The 26,293-nt window shown below is 37.3% G+C and overlaps 1 protein-coding gene across 1 annotated transcript; it reads right to left on the bottom strand.

The window, feature by feature from the left end:
- Positions 1-1,035: 1,035 nt before the first annotated feature.
- Positions 1,036-22,338, bottom strand: AFM (afamin). Its single transcript, XM_032633266.1, has 15 exons — positions 22,225-22,338; positions 20,020-20,068; positions 19,580-19,712; positions 17,538-17,749; positions 16,604-16,736; positions 15,904-16,001; positions 14,990-15,119; positions 12,458-12,672; positions 9,057-9,189; positions 6,839-6,936; positions 5,681-5,813; positions 4,718-4,941; positions 3,779-3,911; positions 1,880-1,941; positions 1,036-1,186 (listed from the first exon to the last, which is right to left on the bottom strand). The coding sequence occupies exons 1-14, from the start codon at positions 22,307-22,309 to the stop codon at positions 1,906-1,908; spliced, it is 1,812 nt and encodes a 603-aa protein (XP_032489157.1). The 5' UTR covers positions 22,310-22,338; the 3' UTR covers positions 1,036-1,186; positions 1,880-1,905.
- Positions 22,339-26,293: the final 3,955 nt, after the last annotated feature.

Genomic DNA, 26,293 nt, shown 5'->3' with positions numbered 1-26,293 from the left:
ACAGCAGCGGCTGTTTCCATCCTGCACCTATGACACTCTATGCGATTGCTTACTATCCTTCTCCCTGCCCAGCAGGACTTAAGAACCATGTTTAATTGCCTCATACTTGCATCCAGAATGTCTGACACACCGTAGGATCGAATAAATATTTGTTGATAAATGAATGAGAATTCCAAACACTATGCTCTAAATGTTAAACCAAAAGAACTCTGAATATTTTCATGTGTTATCTCTTCGATGGTCATAATCTTTCATTTCAGACACTGAAATACTAAAAACCTTAAAAGTTTAGAGAACAGCCAGGATCATCAAGCCATGATCCCATGACCAACCTTCATTTTCTGGCTTCCTAGTTCCTACCACTCCCTCTCCTTAGACGTCACTGCCAAGCTTACAGCTCCAGCATAATAGCAATTTTGGTGTGGAGTGGGGATGCAGGGAGAAAAGAGTCACTGTCACAGATGCCTTGGGCACTTTTCCCCTTCTCTGAATAACAGATTTTATAAGACACCCACAACACGGCCGTACACAGGCAGTGTGTACAGTGGCTAAGAATATTCTTCTGAAATTAGAGGGCTCAAATTCAAACCTTGGTTCTGGCAATACTAGTCATATGACATTGAACAGATTTGTTTATATCCCCAAGCCTCAGGTTCCCTATCTGTAAAATGGGAATAAAAAAGGTTTACTTGATAGAGTTGTTACAGTTAAATGAGGTAATGCATTAGAAGTACCTCCAACAATGTTTTTGCTTTGAAAACATTCAATCCCAGCTAGTAATAACAGTAGTAGCAGTAATAGTAGTAGTAGTAGTAAAGGTCATGCTGCATGCCCACAACTCCCCATTTTCTTCCCAGTAGCATCAAGAACAGAATCTGTGAGGATTCTGCCCTCACAATTGCTATTTCAGAGTCCTGTCTTCCATAAAGTAGTAGATTTAACCAATGAGCCAAAGATCCTGATGGAATGAATGACTCTTGGTTGTTTAATTTGGTTAACAAGTTGACACATGACAATTAGTCTTTGAGAAATAACTTTATAATGTTGTTGTTTATTGCTTGCTGCAATAACATGATCTCAGATAATGATTACAGAAGAATCTTTTTACTGTGTTCTCAGAAAACGAAATTCACCACGGGACAGATAGGAAGCAGGTATGTTGGTCTTCCTCTCTTTTCTCTGAAACCTGGAAAGAAAAATAGAATCTTGTGCAGCAAAAGAATACGAAATGTTATAACTTGAGTGATGGAAATTCATGTATATAAAAAAAACTGTTAGTGGTAACTATGTTTTGCCTTTCATAGATCCAAACCCACTCCCTGTGGAGGTCCCGGTCTCTCTTCCTGGACACTGAACATCCTTGCTATATCTACTCAACATTTTGTTCCTAAAGTTTGTGAATTTGTCTTACACAAACTGCAGGGAAGAAGAGATCCTTTATACACATTTTTGAAATCCCTAACATATCACTTTTCTTTTATGTAAATACTGAAGCAAGAGACTCTTAGAGCAGCTTTGCTGAGGCCTGTCTGCCCATCCCAACCCCCTGCTCTCCCTGTCAACATTCATAGATTCTGTTGCCTTTCCTTCCTGGTCCAGACATCTGACTGTAGTAGCAGAAGGGCAGAAGAGTGGATACCTTTAGGTATTCAGAAAACTGCTGGGACAGTAAGAGTGTGCTAGCACAAATGCAGCTGTGCCATCCCGTAAGGAGTGAATGATACTCAGAGAAACATTACAGGACAAGTACTGGGGTCTGTTAGGTGTAAGGCATGGGGGATGAGCCAGAAATTGACACTGAAGCATGAGAAGGGAAAAGCCAAAACGACCAAATAAGTTAGCAATACATTTAGCCTTTGATTGAGATACAAGTTATTACCTTTGGTGAATTTTACTTGATGTTTTTCAAGCAACCTGACTTTTGGCTGACAATTTTGGACCCTGAGAGAGAAAAAAAAAGAGAAATAAAAGCACATAGGAAGACTTCTAAGAAACCTCCATACTGTTTTCCACTGTGGTTGCACCAGTTTACATTCCCACCAACAGTGTATGAGGGTTTCCAAAAACTGAAAATAGAACTACCATACAACCCCAGTGATGCTATTCCTGGACATGTGTCCAAAAAAAGAAGCACTAATTTGAAAAGATACATGCACCCCAATGTTCATTCATATCAGCATTATTTACAATTGCCAAGATATGGAAGCAACCTAAGTGTCCATCGACAGATGAATGGATAAAGAAGATGTGGCCCATATATACAATACAATACTACTCAGAGATTAAAAAAAAGAATGAAATTTTGCCATTTGCAACAATAAGAATGGACTTGGAAGGCATTATGCTTAGTGAAATACGTCAGACAAAGACAAATACTGTATGATATATGCATATGTGAAATCTAAAACATACAACAAACTAGTGAATATAACAAAAAAGAAGCAGACTCACAGATATAGAGAACAAATTAGTGGTTACCTATAGGGAGAGGGAAGCGGGGAGGGGAAATATAGGGGTAGGGGATTAAGAAGTACAAACTATTAAGTATAAAATAATCTATAAGGATATATTATACAACATGGGGAATATCGTCAGTATTCCACAATAACTATAAATGGAACATAACTTTTAAAAATTGTGACTCACTATATTATAGACCTGTAACTTATATAATACTGTGCAGCAGCTCTACTCCAATAAAAAAAAATGGAAAGAAAAATTTAAGACATTATTATTTGAATTTAGAGAAGCATATTGTCTTGAGCTTTGTAAAGAAAAGTTAAACCACTCTCGTGTTGTACAGGAGACAATGAACAATTTCTTCTGGTGATCTTGGAAACAGACACCCCAGCCTTTTACAAACTGCCAGGGAATTCATCTCTCCCTTTATGTGGTCTCAATACATACACTCACCCGGATAAATGCTAAATGACACTAATACCCTCTAATGAAATCAAGCATGTTTTTCAAAAAACTAGTAGTTTGTGCCAAAAAAAATTCCCAGATTAAGCACTCACTCAGAAAAACAGAGGGCTCTCAACCAGAATGAAAGCTCTGTGTGTGTGTGCCTGTGAGTGTGCATGAAGCATGTGAGTGTGAACGAAGTACGTGTGTGTGCACGAGTTGTGAGTGAGTCTGGAGGGGAGTGGGTGTCACTAGGAAAGAAACAGTGAGCAAGATACTTCCAAGGAGCACCCACTGGGGCTGACACTCACAGGTGCCTGAGGCTCCTGGAACACGAACCAGCAGGGGACACATCTCCTCTCATCTTCTCTGCCACCTCCTCACTTCACACACAGGTATGCTCTAGCAGGGGATGTTGGGACAAAGGCCAGGAAGGTGACACAGCCACCCCCTGAAAGACCTCATCACTTCCTGATGTCCTTCCTGTTCCCCTCTCTTTGAGACTGATATGATCTCCTTTGCAAGTCAGATTAACTATTTATTAACCAACTGGATGGTATAATTCAAGGATAATTATTACCATCCTCATTTAAAGAAGGTGAACCGCAGTTCAGATTAAGTGACATGACCACGACTGTCAGCATAGAACCTATGATTTCCTGATGCCTTTTCTTACACCATGTTGTCACCAAGGAGATGGTGCCAAAACCCTGTCAGAGAGATGTCTGCATATTTAGTTGTGTAGCGATTGTGCTCTCAGGCCTCAGCCTGGGAGACATTGCAGGGAGGAAGGGGGGTCCTAAGGGGAGTTCTGGTTTCTTTTGTTTGACCAGGAATACCAGTTGGATTTCAGGGGGAAAAGAGCTGGAAGTACCTCCTCCTTGAAGCAGGCTTCAGGCCCCTGGGCCTGGCAGCACTTCTTCACCACATTCGTGAAATTCACCAGCAATGACTGCAGCTCCACCCTTGTAAGTTCAGGCTTCAGTTTCACTAAGTTGACAAGAAACCTGTGACCCAGTGAGTCAAACAGAATTAATTAACGATTTCTTTCTGCAGCCCTCTTCTCCAAAAGGCTAGTTATAGAATCATATGTCTTAGGAATCTCCATTTGGGTGAATGTAAAAAGTTAAAATATTCCACTTTTGAAAGGATGTCCTGAAACTTTCCTGTTAAACACATGGGATGGATTCCATTATAACAATCTTTGGAGAGCTATGTAATCATGGATGAAATTGTATAAAATATGGGAACATATAGTAAGTCTTCAATATGCACAATATTGTAGACTATGTGACTACATTTGATGTCTCTAGAAAATTCATGTCCAAAGCAACATCTATTCCCCCTCCCTCAATAACTGAATTCTGTTTCCACTCCACTTGATACAGACACTGCTTAATCTAAAAAAAAAGAAAAACGATCTGATTCCTTGGCATTTGTAGCATTGCCTGAGAAAGCAAAAGCAAAATTCCTGTTCCTTTTGGGCCTCTCTTATCTGCAAACATTAAGAGAGATTCTCAGAGCAAACATCTATGACATGCTCTCAAGAAAATCTGATTCATTATGACCCTTCTAGGAGCATTTTTATGGCTACTCTCACCCACCTTTCCAAATCACAGTCTTTTGGACCCTCCAAGGCTCTAGCAAAGGAAAAGACTAGCTAGGTTTTAGCTTACAATTGGGCAGACTGGACAGTGTGACAGAAAGAACAGGATTATAACACCAAAAATCACATATCCATTACAATAAAACTTCTCATTAATACATGCTATGTCTTCCGGCTGAAGAGGTGAACAGTGGAGAATGTCTGTACCTGTCTTTCTTTCTCTGGAGCTCCTCATTATGAGCCTGGCACAAGTCTGTGTGAAAGGTAAATAAACCTTGAGAGGTAGATGGAGGCACATACGTCTTATCGGCTTCCAAGCCCTCAAAGCAGGACCTTCTGAAGGCAAAGTTTGTTTTACAACAGTGGTCCACAGCAGGGTTGATACTTCGATTTTCATTTATTCCACATAACTCTCCAAGAACTAAGTCCACCTATACCAATGAAAGTTGCAATGGAGTTTTGAAATACAGCTAGATGAATTGTTAGTTTGTGCTAGTATCACTGTCAACTTAGAAAAACTCATGCACTTGTAACATGAAACGACGTGCAAAGAAAAGTAGAGGCTGGTGTCCTAAATGACATTATAACAAAAATGCAAGCCATAGCAATTTAAATGTCTAGAGATTAATTCTTGTTAACGTATATACAAATTTGTGATTTTGAGCAGAGAGCTGCAAACAGCCAACTGAAAATGGCATTAGGACACTGTGGCCCTTAGTTTTAGTCCCCTTCTGGGATGTCCCCCACGTACTGTCCACCCCAGACCTAAAAAGGTGCACCCAACCCGAACTGGGCTGGAAACAGCAATTCTCTTACTGACCTGGTGGGACAAGAGAGAGAATCTATCCCATTACTTAAGATTATGAAACTTTCTCTATCATTCTGAAATAATTCTATGATTCCAAGTGGTTTGCTCTAACAAATGGCTTCTAATATAAATAAGAAGTAATAAAGATGATTTGGAGAACCCCAAGCAAATATTTAAGACTTCTCTTTTGCTTCTCAGGATTTTGACACAGTAAGCCAAAAATAAAACTTGACCTTCCTTGCTTAACAATCTTGAAAACAATGAAGAGAGGAAGACGGACAATCACTATAAATGAATGAGTGCAAAAGCATCCTTTTTTTTTTTTTCTTTTAGGAATAGTCAGGCACATGGGCCAGGCTCACCAAATTATCAACGCAGGCAAACTCTTCACTCAGTGTACAGCAGGTGGTCAAAGCTGTCACCATTTCCTTGCCAAGAAAGGTCAGTTCTTCAGTGGAGAGCTGGGGGGCTAGTTTTGTGAGATTGATGAGGTAGCTGAAAGAACATTTGTCTGTTTGTTCTGAACAAAAGCAGGTACCCATTTTCCCTTGTCTAGCCCCCTGAAGCCCCAACCCTGCCAGGCTAGGGACAACCAACATAAGAGCAACATGAAGCTCAGCTCTCTCATAAAGTGGTAGAGAACAGTCTCTTCACTTCCTGTTTTCCTGCACCCTGCCTCCTAGATCGCTGTATTTCGGTTTCCTTCTAATTTCATGATAATTCAGAAACTCTCAGATTTGCCCATCCTTCTTCACCTGTGAGTATAGGAGCTCCTTGGTAGAAAATATCTTAGTTAGTTTGTAAAATCCTGCTTGAGATCCCTTGAGCAGTTAATAAATATTTCAAAGGGAAAATTTAATAGATACATGTTGGAAAAGGATAATCTGAGATGGAGGAAACAAAGATATTTAATGGGCTGAGTTTTCAGATAACAGCCCAATTGCAGAAATAGTGAAAATATATTTTTTAAACTGTGTTTTGTTGTGACTTGAAGATGTTTGGTTTCAACACACAATACATTAGCATGGTAATTAATTAAGAAAATCCAGAACAAACTTCATATTATTCATGAATGCTCACAAGAATACTTTAAAATGAATAGTAAAGTGTTAAGTAAATCCAGAATTATTTTTTTTAACTCAATAAGAATTATTTCCTTAAATAATTCTTCCTTGGGAAATTATAACAACGTGAAGTTTTCTCCATCCCACCCCACACCCCTGAAACAGGGTAAAATCCAGAAATTCTGGGCTGGGAGTGAGAAAGGTAGTCCAAACAAAAACTAATGCATTAGAGAATCAGTTTGTCCAGAATCCTGTATGTCTTCAATTTCTAGCCTCATTTCTGGTAAAGGCTTAATATGACAGCTCAATGTGCCTTCTTGACTTTTGTGTTTTTATTCTTTCCCAGAGTTTATGAACTTGTCATAACTAAAAGACTGAGCTAAGATTTTGACACTTTGTGGCACTCTTTATTTTATCCTGGTCACCATTGTTAACCTACTTGTGCAAACAACTTACTGGTATTTCAAGTCATCCTTCCCCGAAATCTGAAAATGTTCACATTCTCGCTGTACTATCTTGAGGCTTTTCTCAGTTGTCTCATTGAATTTGTTTTCCTGAAAATACGAACAATCATGTTTATGAACATTTTATCTAAAATTTAATCATAAGCTTCAAGTCAACTTGTCTAATTGCTCCTTTAATTTATATAGCATTTTCAAACTCTAATTATCATACACTACTCATTAAATTGAGGGTAGTTTTTATATATGTAAGAATTTGAATTTTTTAATTTATAGATATAGTTTTTGCTAAATTTGAAAGCTCAAATTTTTCATTATCATTACCTTGTAGAGGTATCATTACCTTATAGAGCTTTCCCGTCTGCAAAGTGAAATTCAAATCTGATGTTGACAATGATCATATTTTTTTTTTTAGAAAGAGGTGACAAGCTGTTTATTTTTTTTATGTAGGTATGTATTTATTTCGTTATTTATTTTGGCCGCGTCACGGCATGTGGGATCTTAGTCCCCCGATCAGGGATCGAACCAGTGTTCCCTGCAGTGGAAGCCCGAGTCCTAACCACTGGACCACCAGGGAATTCCCAGACAATGATCATATTGATTCTCACTTTGAAGTGGTCAGAGAAGTTATCTGGCCCTATGAAGTCAAGCGGCTTGCCTAGAATCACCCAGTGAATAAGTATTGCTACATAACATTTTTAATGACATGTATCTTTTTTATATCTTCTTTTTCATCACTTAGAACTGGAACTTAAAACCTCCAATAATTGTCCTCAAATATTTGACAAACTCTCTCTCACGCGGCATAAAATTGGACATCTACTAAGTGACCACTAGAGAGAAAACTACACACCAGTGGATGAATGCTGTGGGACGAATTGTGTCTCCATATAATAAAGAGAATTTTCTAGCACTATGATTCATTTAAGGATCAGGAACAGACCTCCTTGTTAGGGACAGCGGTAGAGCTGGATAAAACTTAAGTCTTCTTACTTCTTGCTCAAAGATGAATGGGTGTAAACTGGCATTTTTGGCAAGTGGAGGTAATTTTTTAAGTAAAGCAAAAGCAACACTTATCAAATGAATGAGAAACAAATCGAACATGACAAATAATTAATTTCTATAATACACAAAAAGTGCATATGAACTGATATTTAAAAATGCTAATTTCAACAGGAAAATGGGTAAAAGACGTGAACAAATTGTCCACAGGAAATTTATAACTACAGTAGCTAAAATCATATGGGAAATGTTTAACTTCATTAAAAAATTAATTAAAATTTTAAAACATGCTCATTATTTAGCAAAGTTAATTTCTATGTGCAATGTTGGTGAAGGTGGAGGTAAGATGAGCATTTTCAAGCACTGTTATAGGACTATATGCTGCTAATAACTTTCTAGATAGTAACCTGGCCGTTTGTATCAAATATTTTTTATTTTAAAGTCTATATAATTTGACTTAATAATTTTCCTTCTGATAATCTGTCTAAAGAAAATAACCATAAGTATTAATAATGATGAATGGAATGAGATACTTAGGGTCACTTATAAATAAAATTTTTAAAAAGTTAAATCAATGTCCAAAATGTCAAACGTACAGTATGAGAGCATTTAAATCAATTATTATGATGGAATACCATCATGTAAAATAAATACATTTTTTAAAAGTCTGTTTAATAACATAAAATGTTTTTTATGCCAATAAATAAAAACAGATCCAAAAATTTCTTAAGAAAGTATTATTCCAATCTTATTTTTAAACACACATATAAATGTATTCATATATGCATAGAAAAGATGAAAAAATGTTAATTATAGCTATTTCTTGGTGACAGAATCAGAAAATTTTTATTTTTTTCTTTGTAAATTTTGATACTTTCCTAATCATCTTTAATAATCATTTATTATTTTTACTATAACAAAAAATTGAATTGGCCCAAGAAACTACAGAGTACATAAATAACAATATAAATGTTTAATGGGAAGAATTTTTTGCATCAACACACAGGATTTGAAGTTCAAAACATTATGAGTAACCCAAACCAATGATGTTGGTCTTCCCTATGATCAACTTACACTGAATTTAAGGTAGACTCAGATTTGTCAATCACATTTTCCACCTTCTGAACCAGAGTGAAACTTTGATAGTTTTTAAATGTTTGTTGTTTTATTTTGTTTATTTAATTCTCTGAGCCTACTAGGATGGAACTTACCGCATGTCTGTAACAGTCTGGAGGGTTTTTCGTGTTGCAACACTCTCTCAGGAGATCCTCATACACTCCAGCAATTCTTAACAACTCTGGTGTGGACAGTTCTGGATGTCTCCTTGAGTATTGATAAAGAAACCTGCGATGTGTAAAATATTTTGTATATTAGAACTTCGAGAAAGAGCAAAACACCAAATCCTGCTATCTTTTACTCTAGAGAGATCTAACACTGAGTCTGTCTTCATATGCTAAGTTCCTCCTCTGGTTTGGTCAGGGAATGATTTAAGAGGACATTTTGACAACAGGAGATCATTTTACAAAGGTTCTCTTCCATATTATGTTTTAAACTAACAATCCTTTTACTTGGAGGGATAGAATGATTAAAGGTATTTAGCATTCATTGTTAGAATGATTTAACCCATAAAGCATCAGAAATAGTAGATCATGCCACCAATACTTTAGAAAATACATATCGAGTATAATTCTGTTGGAAAATGCATTCAGACCTCCATCTTGAGATGGTGGGAATATGGATTTCTCCCCACTCCCGGTGCCAACTTAGGGAGAGATTGTGGAGCAGCCTTTGCTCATTCCTTCATCCTGTCACTTGTCAAATATGGGAATAATCACTCCTGCCACCCTAAGTCATTGGTGCAGGTTTCCATGGCCTCGGTGAAGTATATGTGGGTGTGATTTGGGGAGAAAGTGAGAAAGGGAGAGAGAAGAGGCTAACACTTATTAAGCCCTTAGTAGGTGCGAGGCACTGGATCAAGCTTTGTGCATAGGAGACCAAGATAGGCTTCCTACCCTTTATAAAACACGTTCTCATTTAACTTCACTTAACCCTCAAGATAAGTACTATATTATAGCTGAGGAAACTAAGTTTCAGACCAGTTAAGCACCTGGCTATTAATGGAAGTATAAAATTTGAACCTAGGTCCCATAGGACGCCTACTTTATTCTTGTTTAAACCAAGTTGACTCTGCTCAAAAGAGAGGTGTTTTCTTTAACTACCTCGACTGTGCTGTTCAGAAACTTCTTCATAAAAGTATCTTCTTTATTCATTCAAATTAAGTAAAAATGGTCTATGTTTTGAGAGAGCAATACCTCACAAGAGTTCTCCAAGTCCAAGGGACATTTTATAATCTCTTTTTGGTTTGCAACCTTTTTCTCTTGATTACTCTTGGTTTTTCTGACATCATCTCTCCTGCTTCCCCACCTGCCTTCTCAATCCCATTTGTGGGATGCATTCCCATATCCTAAAGCAGTGGTGTTTAACCTTCAGAGAATCAAGTGTTCCCCTTAATATCTCATGTAAGCCGTGGACCTTTCTCCAGGAATAAAATTACACCTAAAAACACACCACCAAAATATTGCAAAAAAAAAACCCTGGGAGCCGACCCTAGCCTGGCAGATCCACTGAGGTCTTGCATCAAATGTTTGCATCCAGAAAAACCACACCTGAAACATCTCTGGCTCAGCATATTCGTTGCTGCTCTATCATTTCTCCCCAGGCTTCAAACACTATTTTAGTTGTCATAGTGATGGTGATGCAGATGATGCAGAGGATGAGGACAAAAATTGCTTCCGTTTAGCAAGCATATATCGGGTACAAGTGAAACACCTTGCATCTATCATTTAGATTAATTTGACTCATGAGAAGCAATAGAGCACAGTGGTTATAAGAGCAGGAGTCTGAAGCCACACTGGTTACGTTTGAATCCTGGCTCCACCACATATTAGTTGTGTGACTTTGTAGCAAGTTACTTAACCTCTGTGCCTCAGTTTCCTTGCCTGTAACATGAGGATAATAAAAGTGTTCTAACCTCAGAAGGTTGTTCTGAAAATTAAATTGGTTAATAGATGAGAAGCGCTGAAAATTTGGTAAGTATTCAATAACCTGTATCTTCAATCCAGACCTCCTTCCAGAATTCCAGGTTCATATATTAAATTATCTCGTGACATTCCCAGTTAATTACCTCACAGGCACCTCAAAGTCAAAGTGGTCAGATTCAAACATATTCTCTTTCCCACAAAACATTCCCCCATACTTCCCATCTCATTGAGTCTGAAAACTACTTACCAACCACCTAAGCCCCAAACTGGGATTCATTCCAGATGAAGTTTCTAAAAAACAAAAGTGATTTTGTCCTTCCTTATTCTTCAGTGAAAACCCTTCAGTGGCATCTCGTTACTTAGCATGCCTGTATGATCTGACCCATCTACCTCTCACTACCCTCCTCTCTCACTGCAGAAACCCTATTCACAACCACATATACACCAAGCAGTTTTACACTTCTATCCATGCTCTACTCCTTCTGTCCAGATTACTAAAATTTCTTCCAGTACCTCCTTCCCATCAAGCCTTTCCAGGGTCCCCAGGGACTTCCTCCCCTGTCCCCACATTACCTATCATCTAGTGCTATCAGAAATTAAAGAGCATTTCTTGCACTCATGTATTTATGAGTCTATGTCTTCTCACATCACACTTCTTTTTTTTTTTTTGCAGTACGCAGGCCTCCCACTGTTGTGGCCTCTCCCGTTGCGGAGCACAGGCTCCGGACGCGCAGGCTCAGCGGCCATGGCTCACGGGCCCAGCCACTCTGCAGCATGTGGGATCTTCCCGGACCGGGGCACGAACCCATGTCCCCTGCATCAGCAGACGGACTCTCAACCACCACGCCACCAGGGAAGCCCCACACTTCTTATTGATGAAAGCTTACTGGGGATAAGAACCCTGCCTAACCTAGTAAAGTCCCTGGATTATATTTTATAACCAAAATATTTGGAATGAACAAATATTCTTATACAAATTTTATATATGATTACCTACAATACAGAGAGGTTAACTTTTGTCCCACTGACTCAACCAGGACTCAAATCTAGTTCTTTTGGCTCCAAGTCAACTAGTCTTCCCCTGAACAGCCGGGCAGCTGTGTAGGGGGTGGGATGGCAAGGGAGGGCAGAGCATGGCAGGTAAGCCTGCAACTTCTCAGGCCCGACCTCTTAGGGTCTAATCCCTATTCTGCCATATTTTAGCTTTGAAAGTTGAACAAGTTACTTAACTTCTCTGTACCTCAGTTTGCTCATCTGAAAATTGGGAGAAATCACACTTATTTTACATGACTGTATGAGAATTAAAGTAAATAATTCATATAAAGTACTTAGCCCATTGTCTGGCACATATCAAGTACTCAATAAATGTTAGCCATCACATCATAACACAGTTGCATTTTCTTAAAATCATGTAAAAAGACTATAATCGATAGCCGTGACTCTTAAAATCAGGTGAGACCCAATACTTATGTGATTTAAATGATCCCTATTCCTTCCACCCAAGTTAGCCAAAATAGGTCAAATCCAAAGTTTCTGTTTTCCTGATAAATGTCAATATAGAGTTATGTTACTCGGCCATGAAGTTCTCTTGGTCAGCATCTCGTTCCTCACACACATTTTCGCTTTCAGTAAACTTTGCTTCTCTTAGGGGTAAGTTGTTTGGTCTATCATCTTTATTTGAGTAAATTATGCACTCGCCGCGCTCTGGTATTTTCTTTTCACAGCACTCTTTGATTTTGCTGGAGATGGAATCTTGTTTTGAACAAATATGGCTCATAACCTTGCTCTGTATCAAATAAGAATGGGAAATGACTTTATTTTCACAATATCATCAGGGCTGGATTTTCCTTCCAAAATCAATGCAAAATCAACCATGTGCATAACATCTGGACTTGTTTCATCAGCTAATTTGATAGATAATTAAATTTTGTATTGATTTAATACAATGAACTTTCATATTAAGGCAAGCTTTATTTCTCAGGATTTTAGATGATATAATTATGAAAAATAGACTCATAAGTTTACATTCATTGTTAAGTATTAATCTTTTAAATACTTTACCCCTACTCCACTGGTGTATCGGCATTTTAAATTCTAAATGCTGTTTCTTTCCCATGAGAGTTTATCTGTACTTTAATGAGGGCCACCAAAGACATGTTACTGTAATATCTATGATCCTAGATTTCTTCTCTTATGGCCTGAAACCACATTGCCAGGTATATAGTAGAAACTCAAGAAATATTTGATAAGTGAATGAAAGAATGGTAAACTAATGAACCACTACAGCAACTACCAGATGAAGGCTTCTCAAACATAAGGAGATATTCTGCTCATTGTTGTCATTTTCCTATAGACATTATTAATCTGAAGCTGTTCAAATTATCAAATAATGTACAAAATAGTAAACCCTACTCTCTCCCCTCTCCCCACTCTCCCTACCCAATTCTGACCTCCATATAAAGTTACGGGAATAAGGGAGAGGGTGAAGCTCTCTTGGTTACACATTAGTTGGATAATTTTTTAAAAGCTAGTCTAGCCTCTAGTCCTCTCTCCAGACGCTCCAGAATTAGACTGTACATTCCTCCTACTCTCTGTCCTAGCGTCTCATGAACTACATTGAGTTCTGTCAAAGCACGAGGCTATTCCAGACTCTCTGACTTTGCTCAAGCTGTTCCCCGGCCTGGAATCTTCTCCTGGGGAACACCGAGGATAAAGAATGAGATGAAGCTCTAGGCTGAGGTGAGAAATGGAAAGGAGGCTGGCACCATGTTTCCAGCAAACCGCTTAGAACCAGGGAGCCTGTCTTTGCAAACATATATACATTTCCCCTAAGACCATCATCGTTCGAGGCAACACATCTCTTATTGTCTGAGAATTAATTTCTATTTTGAATAAATTGCGATTCTATTCCTCTTATTTCTACATAAAACCATCAAAGAAAAGGATATTAAGAATATAATATGATCCCTTAGTCTCAGCTCCAAACTTCAGGGAAAAATCTTCAATTATATCTTTTCAGTACATTAAATTTAGTATTATAAAACCAACATCCCCATAAACAAACAAACAAAAGTAAATAGCGAGTGAGATTGCTTTTCATTGAAATACAGTTAAGGACAAAATAATTCTTGGTGATATCTACTGTCCACTACTTGAAATAAAATGTACATATCTTCATATTCTAAAATTCAAGTTGTCTAATTTACATGACGTTTCCTTGTGAATTTAAAACAGTAAGACTAATTAAAAGTCACTAAGAAAAAACTTAATTTCAACTAAGAAGTCGGGATATTTTTAATGAAATTGTGTTACCCTCGTATGCATAAACAACTTCAACTATGTCAACAATATATTTACCAGTATATGTCATTAGAGAATCACTTTAAAGACTAGAGTAAGAGTTATTTTAAATTAACATATTTACTTATCTGGAAAGACTGTTCCTAAATGGCCTGAAGAAACTCAGACAAAGCAGCTCTTAAAAACATAAAGATGAATCATTTTCTGAGCTTTACTGTTAATCTCTAATATAGCTAAAGAGTATTTGCAATATTAAAGAAAACTTTAGTCTGGCCTAAATTAATGTCCACAAATTCTAAATTCCTGGAGTTTATGTCATGTACATTTAGCCATATAAAACAGAATCTGCTGAGTAACCTAAAAACAATCCCATGTATAAAAAGCTCCAAAGTTTTATTTGGTCTTATTTGTTAACATTTTTTATTTTATGTTATTATTTAACAATTTATTTCTTGTTGAAGCATAGGTGATTTACAATGTTGTATTAGTTTCAGGTGTACAGCAAAGTGATTCAGTTATATATATAACTGAATATATATGTATATAAAAGAATATATCTATTCTTTTTTCAGATTCTTTTCCATCATAGGCTATTACAAGATATTGAATATGGTTCCCTGTGCTATACAGGAGGTCCTTGTTGTTTATCTAGTTTATATATAGTAGTGTTATCTGTTAATCCCAACCGATTTATCAACATTCTGATTTTATTGTGGTGAGTAGCCAAACATTAGGGCAACTTCAAAATAAAAAATAGCCACCCCCAAAATCACTATTTTTACTTGGTTTTATAGAATATTTACCCTGCCATGGATGCACTGCACAACATCCCCTTCACAGCATCCATCATATTTGGAAGAAACATCTTCTAGGAGGGAGATAAGTTCCTTAAATTCAATCTTGGGGAATTTTTGACTAAGTACAGCAATGTTTCTGGAAATAGAATTGATAAACCACTAAAACAACTTGAACAGCAAGTAAGGCAAGAGGGATCTCCTTGCTAATACAGTACAAATAGCTGCAGTAGGCATGTGGTACCCTTGTTTTTTTCACTGGTGGCTTTACCAATGTTTATACATTGCATGGCCCACATGATCATTTTGAAAATCCTAGGTTGATATTTTGAGTCCTAGATCAGGACTGGGGGAAAAAGGGCCTGAGAGATGTGCCCTCTTCCATAATTGTTATAGCAAAACACTTCTTTTAAGGACCACCATTTCTTGTTGTAAGCCCATGGCTGGTATAGGTTATTCATCACAGAATCCTTTCCTGCTGACCTATTTGAAATCTCAGAATTTTTCACAAAACATTGCACTAGCATCATTGCTAGTAGGCTAGGGTAAGCATGTAAAATAAAATTTATCCCTAGAGTGTAGTCTCCTAGTCATTAAAGTCAAAGATGGATGGATAAGTCATGTCTAAAGCACTTGAAGGTTTTAAAACTCAGGTTCAGAACTCCTGGACCCGCTCAGATTCCCAACTAACCAAAAACTAACTCAGAAGTAGTCCTTTTTCTCTCTGGGGTCTCCCCACCTTGCAGGTCTTCTCTCATCCGGACCTAATGTCCTGGTCTGAGTAATCCACCCAGACTGAGACCCACCTCAAAACCCTTGAGGAACTAGGAAGAGTATAAATAAAAAGTCATCAATGGTTTAACAAAAATGAGACTTAGACAAGAAAATACAAGTAGAAACAAAATACTCATTATAAAACTCACATAGATTTTAAGATTTGCGGTCCAAATTTCATAAGTGCCCCACAGACATTTTTTTGATAAGAAGATAATGCTTTTAAATATTGTATGAAAGTTTCTGCCTGAAGGATAAAGAGAAATTCTGTTGAAGCAAGAGCAAAATCCCACTATTCTCTTATTTCTTAACCACATGTCAACCAAACAATTCCAAACTTTGCTCAGAAACAGAAAATTATGGGGTTTTTATCTCAGGAAATGTACATAACAAAATATAAATTTGTGGCTTATTATAAAGGTGGGGCCAGTCTTCCCAATGACTGAATTATACTTGATGGGAAGATGAGTGGTGAAGAGTGCTGTGAGCTAGTCCATCTCTACCAGGATGATTCAGTTTTATGGGTAATCAAAAGAGGACTTGTCCAAGATAGAAGATAAAATGTCATTTTTACCCTGGTTATTTACTCACTAGCATTTCCTTCCAATTCACAACGAAGACAAAGCCAGAAGAGAAACCCTAGAAATGGGCAATTGTCTTTCAAGGGTCTCAAGTAATAAGAAATTTAAATCAGTAGCAGGTGGCCAATGGGTTGAAAAACCAGTGAAAGTGGCAAGAGAATAGTTTTTAAATGGTAAACAACTCTTTTGCTATAATTTAATTTTAAGTAAAGATCTACAGTTTGGGATGAATCCTCGTCCTTTTAAGAAAACAATTGTTAGTACCCACCTTTGTTCGAAAGCAGTTAGCTTTTTCTTGTTCTTCACAGCATGTTTTAGTCATCTCCTCAAAACGAGCAGCAGCAGTAAGAAGTGTAGGGGCAAAAACAAAGGGGTTCCTTCTGGAAACTTCATAGATATAACTACAAAAGAAAAAAGGAAGGAAGGAGGGAAAGAAAAAAACAAGAAGGTAATGAATAAATGGTAGACAAGGGAAGGAAAAGAGAAGATTTTAAAAGACAAGAAGAACAAGTTGTGAAAGTAAAGGTGAGAGGAAGAAGGATTTCCCATTACTGAAGGCTTCAATGGAAGGCAGCGTTATCGAGTCTCCAATAAAAGTTGTGTCACTGAAGTTGCCAGCTCCCAGAGAAGAATGATGATTGCCATTCTAATCATGAACACGGGGCTCTGGCTATTCTTTTTCTTCTCCTATCATGCCAGATGGTCAGCATCTCTCCTTTTCAGGTTCAAAGAACAGCTACCTATACACACTCCATCCAAGATTCGGAGATCATAATCACTTATGTTCAAACAAGCTTTGTGGGTTAAGCTTTCCAGAAAATGTCTCTGCTTCTACAACTACTACACTACTGAAAACAGATTTTTGCTAAACATCCATTAATGTAATGTTTACCCTTAGTAAAAGCTATAACTCTCCATTGAAAGACTATATTATTTCCTCCAGTAGAACTTTGGTGCCATGCACACCCTTCAGTTCTGGGGCCCATCCCATTAGAAAATACACATCACAATGAAAGGATCTTGAAATCAGGTTTCATATCTTATTCATCTCCTCAGCAATGACCACAGAATCTGACACACAAGTGCATGTTGAATGAACTAAATGATCAAGAAACCCAGCTATGTTCTTTTGGAAGAGATATTGGATTTAGCCTAAGAATAATTCTTCAATTAAATCATTTTTCTACTAAAATTAAACTTACTTGTTTAGAAAAGATTCTCTGTTATTTTTATAAGTCTGGCATTTCTCTTCAGGATCCAGAGTAGGGAGAGGAGGCAAAAATCCTACATCAGCTTTCTTATTATGGAGGAAACAACGTTTTCTTTCAAAGTCAGCCTTATGGCAGCAGTGTGAAAAATTATGCTTTTGTGGCAGTCCCTCCATAGTACATATATTTTCCAGTAAAACATCATTCTGGACAACAGAAAAATAAAAGACATTTTTTTTCATTATGACATTTTTCAACCTTCTGAGATGACACAATGGAGACAATAAGTGGTGAGCGTCACCCTTTGCAAAAGAGATTCCCAAATTTTCCCAATATTACCAGCAGAGCATCTTTACCCACACCCTTGACAACCATCCCACACTTTGGGAAGTTTTCTCTATCCTATCCTGAGGCCCTTCAACCTCTTCCTATTTCTCTACTACCTACATTTCTCTTACATAGTGGCTTTTTTCCTTCTCTTCCAAGGTCACATGGCCAGAGTGTAATGTGTTGGTGAAGTATTTAGTGGTAATGTTTAGTAATTAGTCTTCTAGAGATGCAGATGGTGACTCTATCGGGAGGAGGCCAAGAAAAGAGGGTGTGACAGTAGAGTACATATTGAGAGAGGCAGGTAAGGAAAGTACCTCTACTTTGCCAGGCTATTTCCTGTCTTCCTGCCTGTATACTTACGGCGTGGACTGCAAGCTCATAACCAAGTCCTCCTGTGCATCATTACACAGAATTGCATCTCCTAGGAAAGTGCCTTACCCTAAATACTAAAGTCAGGCAAAATAAAAATGAGGGGCCCAGGGACTTCCCTGGTGGCACAGTGGTTAAGAATCTGCCTGCCAATGCAGGGGACACAGGTTCCATCCCTGGTCTGGGAAGATCCCACATGCCACGGAGCAACTAAGTCCGTGTGCCACAACTACTGAAGACCACACGCCTAGAGCCCATGCTCTGCAAAAAGAGAAGCCACAGCAATGAGAAGCCCACGCACCGCAATGAAGAGTAGCCCCCGCTTGCTGCAACTAGAGAAAGGCCACGTGCAGCAAAGAAGACCCAACACAGCCAAAATAATTAATTAATTAATTTAAAAATGAGGAGCCCAGATTTCTCCTTCCTGACACCAAGAGGTGATGCTTTTAGGAATCTAAGATCTGTATTACTCACCTCCCTCACCATGATTTCTGCTATGAGCAGTTCCTATATTAATTGTTTCTCTGGGTTATAGATAAAATTAAAATACATATTTTGAACAGAGACTCTCATTCTGCCCCAAAACCACATTTGAGTGGTGATTTAGTAGAGATGGCAGAAAATAGCACTCCTCAGGCCCCTGTACGTTTCAGCTTTTTTAGTGTCCTTCTGGAGACATAAGCTTTTGGCCACTATGTTGGTACATCGAACTAACTCTTCATTATTCCCAAGTTGGCTTCAAAGTCCAAATTCATTCAGGTGGAGGAAGAATTCATTATTGGAATCTTGTAATGAGACTAGCCAGATACTCATTGTTGTGGGTTGAAAAATGTCCCCCCAAAAGTTATGTTCAATTCCTAATTGTGTATGGGACATTGTGTATGGGACCTTATTTGAAAATAGGGTCTCAGCAGATGGAACCAAGTTATTGAGAGGGTCTTATCCAACGTGACTGCTGTCCTTATAAGGCGAGGAGAAGAGACTCAGAGAGAAGATGGCCATGTGATGACAGGGGCAGAGATTGGAGTGAGGTAATTATAAGTCAAATAATGCTGAGGATTGCTGGTTATCACAAGAAGTTAAGAGAAAAGCATTCAACAGATTCTCCCCTAGAGCCTCTGCAGGGAGCGCACCCTACAACACCTCGATTTTAGGCATCTGGCCTCCAGAATTGTAAGAGAATAAATTTCTGTTGTTTTTTTTTTTAAAAGTTTTTTTAATCAAAAAATAAAAGTGAGGGCCATAGAGCATCTCTCTTTTTATATTTCCAAGGCAAAAATTCTCTCAGTGTTGACCAATAAGCTTGTTTGTTTAGGAAATGCAAACAATTTACTTACAGCTAATTTTGAACACTCTGGGAGTGTCATGTCAGCCAAGCATTTATCTCTGTATTCTGTCATGGCTTTTACCAACATTTCTACTTCTTCAAAGGATGCCTCCTGAATATATTGAGCAAATGCAATGATGGTGCTGCAACAGTCCACACAGAGTACACAATGATGACCTGCAGAATTTCGATTTATGTCCAACCAAAAACTCATAGGAACACCCACTTGCAGACTAACTTCAGGAAATTATCAAAGTGTGAAGGTTATAACTTTTACAACTTCTTGACAATTCAATTGCCTCATCTGAATTTTATGATTAACACTATTTATTTTTTGATATGGTTTATATTTATTTACATTACTTTTGAGAAGCGTTAATATTTCTGGAAGATACCAGATAAGCTTATAGTAAACACCATCGTCATCAAAATGAGTTTAGAGAAACTCACATATATCCAATATTATCCTCTATAAATTTCTGGGTGATACTGACATCATCTGAAAAGCAAAGATATTCAGGTTATTATAATATCCTGGTATTTTAACATTTTCCCAATAAATAACTATATGTGATAAATTTATAAAGTATAAAATAGATAACTGATGGTAGAAAATAATTTTGGCCTATTTAACATGAAGAAGAGACATCATATGAACCAAATATTAGATCTTAATCACAGTTGATTACGTGCTCAAAAAATATTCATTAAGTTGAATTGACTTGAATTAATCTCACACTGACCAAACTTTAGATTTACTATTGATGGCTCCCCAGCCACAAGTGTCAGATACAAGCATCATTTCCCCACTGAGTGTCATGTATGACTAAAAAAGTAGTATGTGGGTTCGTTGTTAAGTGATATAATGCTTCAACTGTGCCCAACAAGAGATACCAGAGCTTGCTGGTAGTAGTAGTAGATTGTAGTGCTAGTCAGACACAGATATTTAAGTGATCTCGGAACTAGTCTAAAATCATTGATTCCCTCCCAGTGAGCATATACGTATCAGAGCACATTTATATTTGTTCACATAGACTATTTCCATGGAGTCCTTACTTTTGCAAAGTACTGTGCTGGATACTATGAGACAATCAATGATGACTAAAACATCTCCCCCTGGACCTTGGGTTCCTAAATACTTTCACAGTGCGGGTGACTCATGAACACGACTATAATACAATGTACAATCTATATGACATTCTAAAGTAATGTGGGTAAGTATATGACAGGAATGCTTTATGATCTCTGGGTGAGGAACCAGAAAAGGAATATAGGAGGAGGTGCATATGAGTTGAGTCTGAAAAAAAAATGTACAAGATTTCAGCTAGCTGAGAAATAAGGAAACTCATATTTCTTTGTGGAGAGAATGATGTGAGTAAAAGCACAAAGGTAAGAAATCCTGGGATGTCTTTGGGGAAAGTCAATTAATCCACTCTGATGAAAAAGTGGGTCATAAAGAAGAATAATGGAACCTAAGATAGAAAGAAACTGGGTCCAGATTATGTATATCTTTCATATAAAGCTGAGGAGTTTGGGCTCCAAATGGAAGCCATGAAGAGCCACTGAAAATGTTTATATAGAATAGTAATATTATCATTTCTATATGCTAAGAAATACCAGGCAGGTAGTGGTATGTCTGATATGTTGGGATCTCCCACATTTGCCTGACAAATAGAAAGTGACGAGGACTATTTGTCAACTAGATGGATGGAAGAATGAATGGATGGGGTGGAAAAAAGGCAAGAAGCCCATTAGGAGACTTTTGCAATTATCCTACTGAGAAATCAGCAGGACATGAATTTTGGTAGGAGTAATGGAAGTGCAAAGGAAAACATGAATGCAAAAGATATTGGAGACAAAAATTAACAGGATTTTTTAATAAGTTGTTACAGGGGCAAAGGATAAGGAAAACTCAAGAATGACTACTCTTCTTCAAGCCTGGTGACTGGGCTCACTAGCAGACACTGTAGGGGGTACCAAATTAAGACACAATCCACGTCTTCAGGGCCATGGCAACACTTACAGCACCTTGGTGCGAGGTACAAAAATATGATCCTTTCAGGCCAGAGGGATTACAAAAAGACACCTCTGAACAGATGAAGTTCAAAGTGTTCCCCCTTTGAGCAGAAGAAATATAAAAGTCACCTTTTCCTCCAGGCTGACACTGCATCAGCCAGGCTTGGGGAATGTACAGGCTTGGGGAGATTTACAAACTGTACAGTTGGAAGAAGCAAGGTCCTGCATACTCTTATGGTGTTTACCACCTAGTTGGGAGATACATTGAACAACCAAAGTTTCCAGAAAAATCTTAACTCATATCTAATGTTCCACTGTTACCATGCACTATACACATCTGCAAAAAATACTAATATTTTCAAATCCAAATTATGCCTCCCAGCAACATTTCCTATACTACCATAAGGCCAGTGACCATTTGCTGGGTGTGATAACTGTCTCTGTCTATAGATAAGGTAATATGTTCACCAAAATACAATATCTGGGAAGGTTAGTTCACAATATCTGATAAGTATATGTAAACTAGGGAGAAGAAGAAAAAAGCAAGCAAAAAATTAAATTGAAAGAAAACAAAGTTAAAAAAATAGAAATTATCCCAACTTAGTCATTCCTTAGGTGATATACAAGTAAATTTCTTACCTACATCTTGAGGCTTTGTGGGCAGGGTTAAGGATTCAGTCAAAAAGAAAAAGAAAAGAAAACCTGTAAGTTTTAACTGTTTCATTTTTTAAGAAATCACATTCACAAAAGAAAGAAACGTGACTGAGGAAAATCAAGTTTTTATATTATTCTTTGACACTATTAGTAAAAAAGTAACTTGTTTAACCAATTTCTCATATACCTCATATTTGATTTTTATTTGATCACTCTGCAGAATTTTTTGCTAATTATTAACTAGGAAAAAATTATCTCAGTGTTTCACTGGAAAAATCTATTGAGTTAGAAAAAAAGTCCACAGGTTAAGTATGCACAATGCCTAGCCAAATAGACAGCCAAAAAAGAAAAAAATCTTGAAATATTGCAAATGCTAAAAGAGAAAGGGCAAGAATAAATAATTCACCAAAGAGAAACATAACTAGAAGGCCGCTAAATTTTGCTAGTAATCAAAGGAAGTTAAATTTAAAATATATAATTTTTATATACTTGATAGAATTAGAAAAAAGAAAAAATTAAGATCTAATTCTGGTAAACATATAGCAAAACAAGTACCCACAAAATCAAAGCTTCTGAGAAACAAGTTTATAATAAGAATCAATACACTAAAATGTTCATGTTATTTCAACCAATCACTCAAATTCTGGGAATCTATATTAAGAACATGATTCTAAATATGGAAATATTTTTTACTACATGATATAAAGGAAGAAATCTATTTCTTAATTATGTCTACTAAAAGGACCTGAAAGCAGTAGCAACCAAGTAGCTATTTGGTGTCCTTGGAGCACGTTTTGTGTCCACACATTGGGTATTAAACACTCTTCTCTACTATAAGAATCCTGAGCTTCTTAAAGAAATGACTAATTTCTTTATGGCTGATCCATAAAAACTATAAAATAAGCTGAGAGCACCATGCCAGAAACTAAGGAAATTTTCAAAAACATGTCAAAAGAAGATAGAAACCAATGGGACAATTTGACAGTGAAGTAAATAATGACAAGAATGCATTATAACTCATTAAATTTAGGGGAAAAAAGAATTCATGAATCTATACCAATACTAAATTAAAATAAAAGTCGAGGGAGGAAAAGCTCTTCTCTATATAAGAATGCCAACTGACAAATGTCAATAATCATTTGTAACTCTCAGAGTAAAAACTGATTTAAGCCAGTATCATGAATGGATGCTAAAGTCACTGGTGAGAAATTATCAGGCTATGGCATATTTACAGTTTCAAAGTATAACTCCATAGATTACTTATTAATTACCAAGGGGAAAAGACATCTTTACAGATGGATAAGTAAACAGCGGTATAGAGAAAGAGAAGAGGTGGGGAGAGAAAGAGAGAGATACAGGTAGAGATAAAGGTGGAGAGAGGGGGAGAGAGATAGACTGAGATTTATGCAACTGGTTTGGTCAGCATCTTTGGTTGCAGCCAGTGAATGTTACTGATCTTGCTGACCTCTAATTGGCCTTTTGTCAGGGTATAAAACCTGTTTCTGGGTATATTTCAACTATTAGATCAGCTGGCTTTTAATTTTCTTCTCAGATATGTTACTTATTACTTCTGATATCCATTTCATGCCTGACAATTGTGGGAGGACAGCTCCAATTCATCCATTTCACAAATCTCATCCCATATCACTGATAAGAATGTGATTTTTTGTGATTATATGAAATAAAATAGCAGTCTGTGCCTAGTTAAAAACTTCATGTATTTAAACCAGTTTTCTTCCTGTCATTTTGAATTTGCCTGGAATTATCTAACTACTAATCCCTCATTAATGAGTAATAAACTTTGAAACTTACTCAGATAAATATGCCTAAGAAGTTTTGCTTCAAGAATACAGAGACATACATATACATAAGGACACTGGGGGAAAAAAAGAGGGAGACAGCAAGCAGAACATTGAAAATCTTGAGAAAATCCTAGAAACTAACACAGATGGGATCAAGCTGACAGAGAAAATAAATAAGTGGGAAGCAGCCGCATAGCACAGGGAGATCAGCTCGGTGCTTTGTGACCACCTAGAGGGGTGGGATAGGGAGGGTGGGAGGGAGACACAAGAGGGACGGGATATGGAGATATATGTATACTTATAGCTGATTCACTTTGTGCTACAGCAGAAACTAACACACCATTGTAAAGCAATGGTACTCCAATAAAGATGTTAAAAAAAAAAGGAACTTGAGTTCAAAATATGGAAGATGAGACCAACGTTTCCCAAGGGCATTTCAGAGAAGCTCTAAGTCTAAAGATCAGATATAGGCTACAGGGCAATAATCCAGAGAACAAGCTACAAAGCAACATTCTGAACAGTTAAATTAGAAGGCACCACTTCTCCCTCCCCTTCTGTACCACCACACACACCTATATAGCATACTCAGGTCTCAGTGGTCGGTATCTTTTACATCTAGGTCAAAATCTAAAAATGATTCTTTCTTAATTTGGGTTCCTCAAATGCAGAACTCCAGGCAAAGACTTTTAATTTATTTGGAAGGTGATTCGAGGAGGCACAAGTGAGGAAGTGAGACCAAGAAGAGAAAAAAACTAATAAAGGAGGTGTTAATGAGAAGAGCAACAGTGTAGGCAACTGGATGTAATCCTATCTGAGAAGTGGAAGATGATTTCCTAGAATTGTCCTGCCAGAAACTGGTAAGCTGGGGCATTTATGCGCTGACTGAGGTATATGTGACCAAGAAGAATAATCATGAAAACCCTAAGGAGAAAAAAAAACTACTGGGGTGAGGGGTTGTGCAAAGCAGCACTACCAGAAAATAAAACACATTCTAAAACAGCATAGTAATTAAAACAGTGTGGTAATGGCAATCAAGAGAAAGACACATACAACTAAAAATCTAAAATTAGATTCAAATGCCTATCCATGCACAAGGAAAATTCCAAATAGATCAGAGGTCCCAATGTAAAAAGGGGGAAAAAACGGTAAATGTACTGGATGAAACCCAAGTGAAGTGGGGAACTTTTTCCTATGATGCAAAATTCAGAGGTAGTAATAAATTCAACTACACACAAAGAAATTTTAAGGCTCTACATCGAAAAATACTGTAGGCAAAGGAAAAAATGCAGAGGAAAAATGAGAAAAGATAGCTGCAATCTATACCAGAATATACAAAGAGCTCCTGGAAATCTGAAGGGGAAAAAAAGACCAACAGGGCTTCCCTGGTGGCGAAGTGGTTGGGAGTCCGCCTGCCATGCAAGGGACACAGGTTCGTGTCCCGGTCTGGGAGGATCCCATGTGCCGCGGAGCAGCTGGGCCCATGAGCCATGACCGCTGAGCCTGCGCGTCCAGAGCCTGTGCTCCGCAACAGGAGAGGCCACAACAGTGAGAGGCCCGCGTACCGCAAAAAAAAAAAAAGACCAACAATCTGATAGAAAAATAGTAAAATGATATAAACAGATATTACACAAAAAGAAAAAACATTAAAAAGGGCCTTAAACCTAAAAAAGATGCTCATAACAGGAGAAACAAACATCTATAAAACACCACAGCACCATTCCTCACCTATCTGACTGGCAAAACTCTAAGTTTGACAACATACTTTGAGGATAAAACTGTGGGAAATACGTCCTCTCATCCACTGCTGGTGGGAATGCAAAGTGGTGTTGTAATACCTACTGAGGAGAATTTGGCAATATCTAAAAAAATTATGTATTTGTCTTTCGAGCCAACAAATTTCTAATAGGTACCTATGCTAAAAATACACTACCAATATTACTAAATGACTAAAGCATTAGGTTATTCATTGTGGCATTATTTGCAATAGCAAAGGATTAGAAATGATCCAAATGTCAATAAAAGGTCAATTAATAAGCTATAACATAATCACACAAAGAAATTCTGTGAAGCTGTTAAAAAATTGAGGAAAAAACTTGTGCATAATATGGAGTAATCACCAAGATTGCATTTTTAAGTGTAAAAAGGTATAGAACAATATATGTAAGTATGTAACCCCTTGTGTAATATAGGTAGAATGGTGCAATAGAAATATATATATATATATATTTGCTTAGTTGTTAAAAATAAAGGGG

Source organism: Phocoena sinus, chromosome 5 (genome assembly GCF_008692025.1).
Source record: "Phocoena sinus isolate mPhoSin1 chromosome 5, mPhoSin1.pri, whole genome shotgun sequence".
Taxonomy (NCBI): Eukaryota; Metazoa; Chordata; class Mammalia; order Artiodactyla; family Phocoenidae; genus Phocoena; species Phocoena sinus.
Note: the sequence above shows the minus strand (reverse complement) of the source record. Positions and strands in the feature narration are given on the sequence as shown.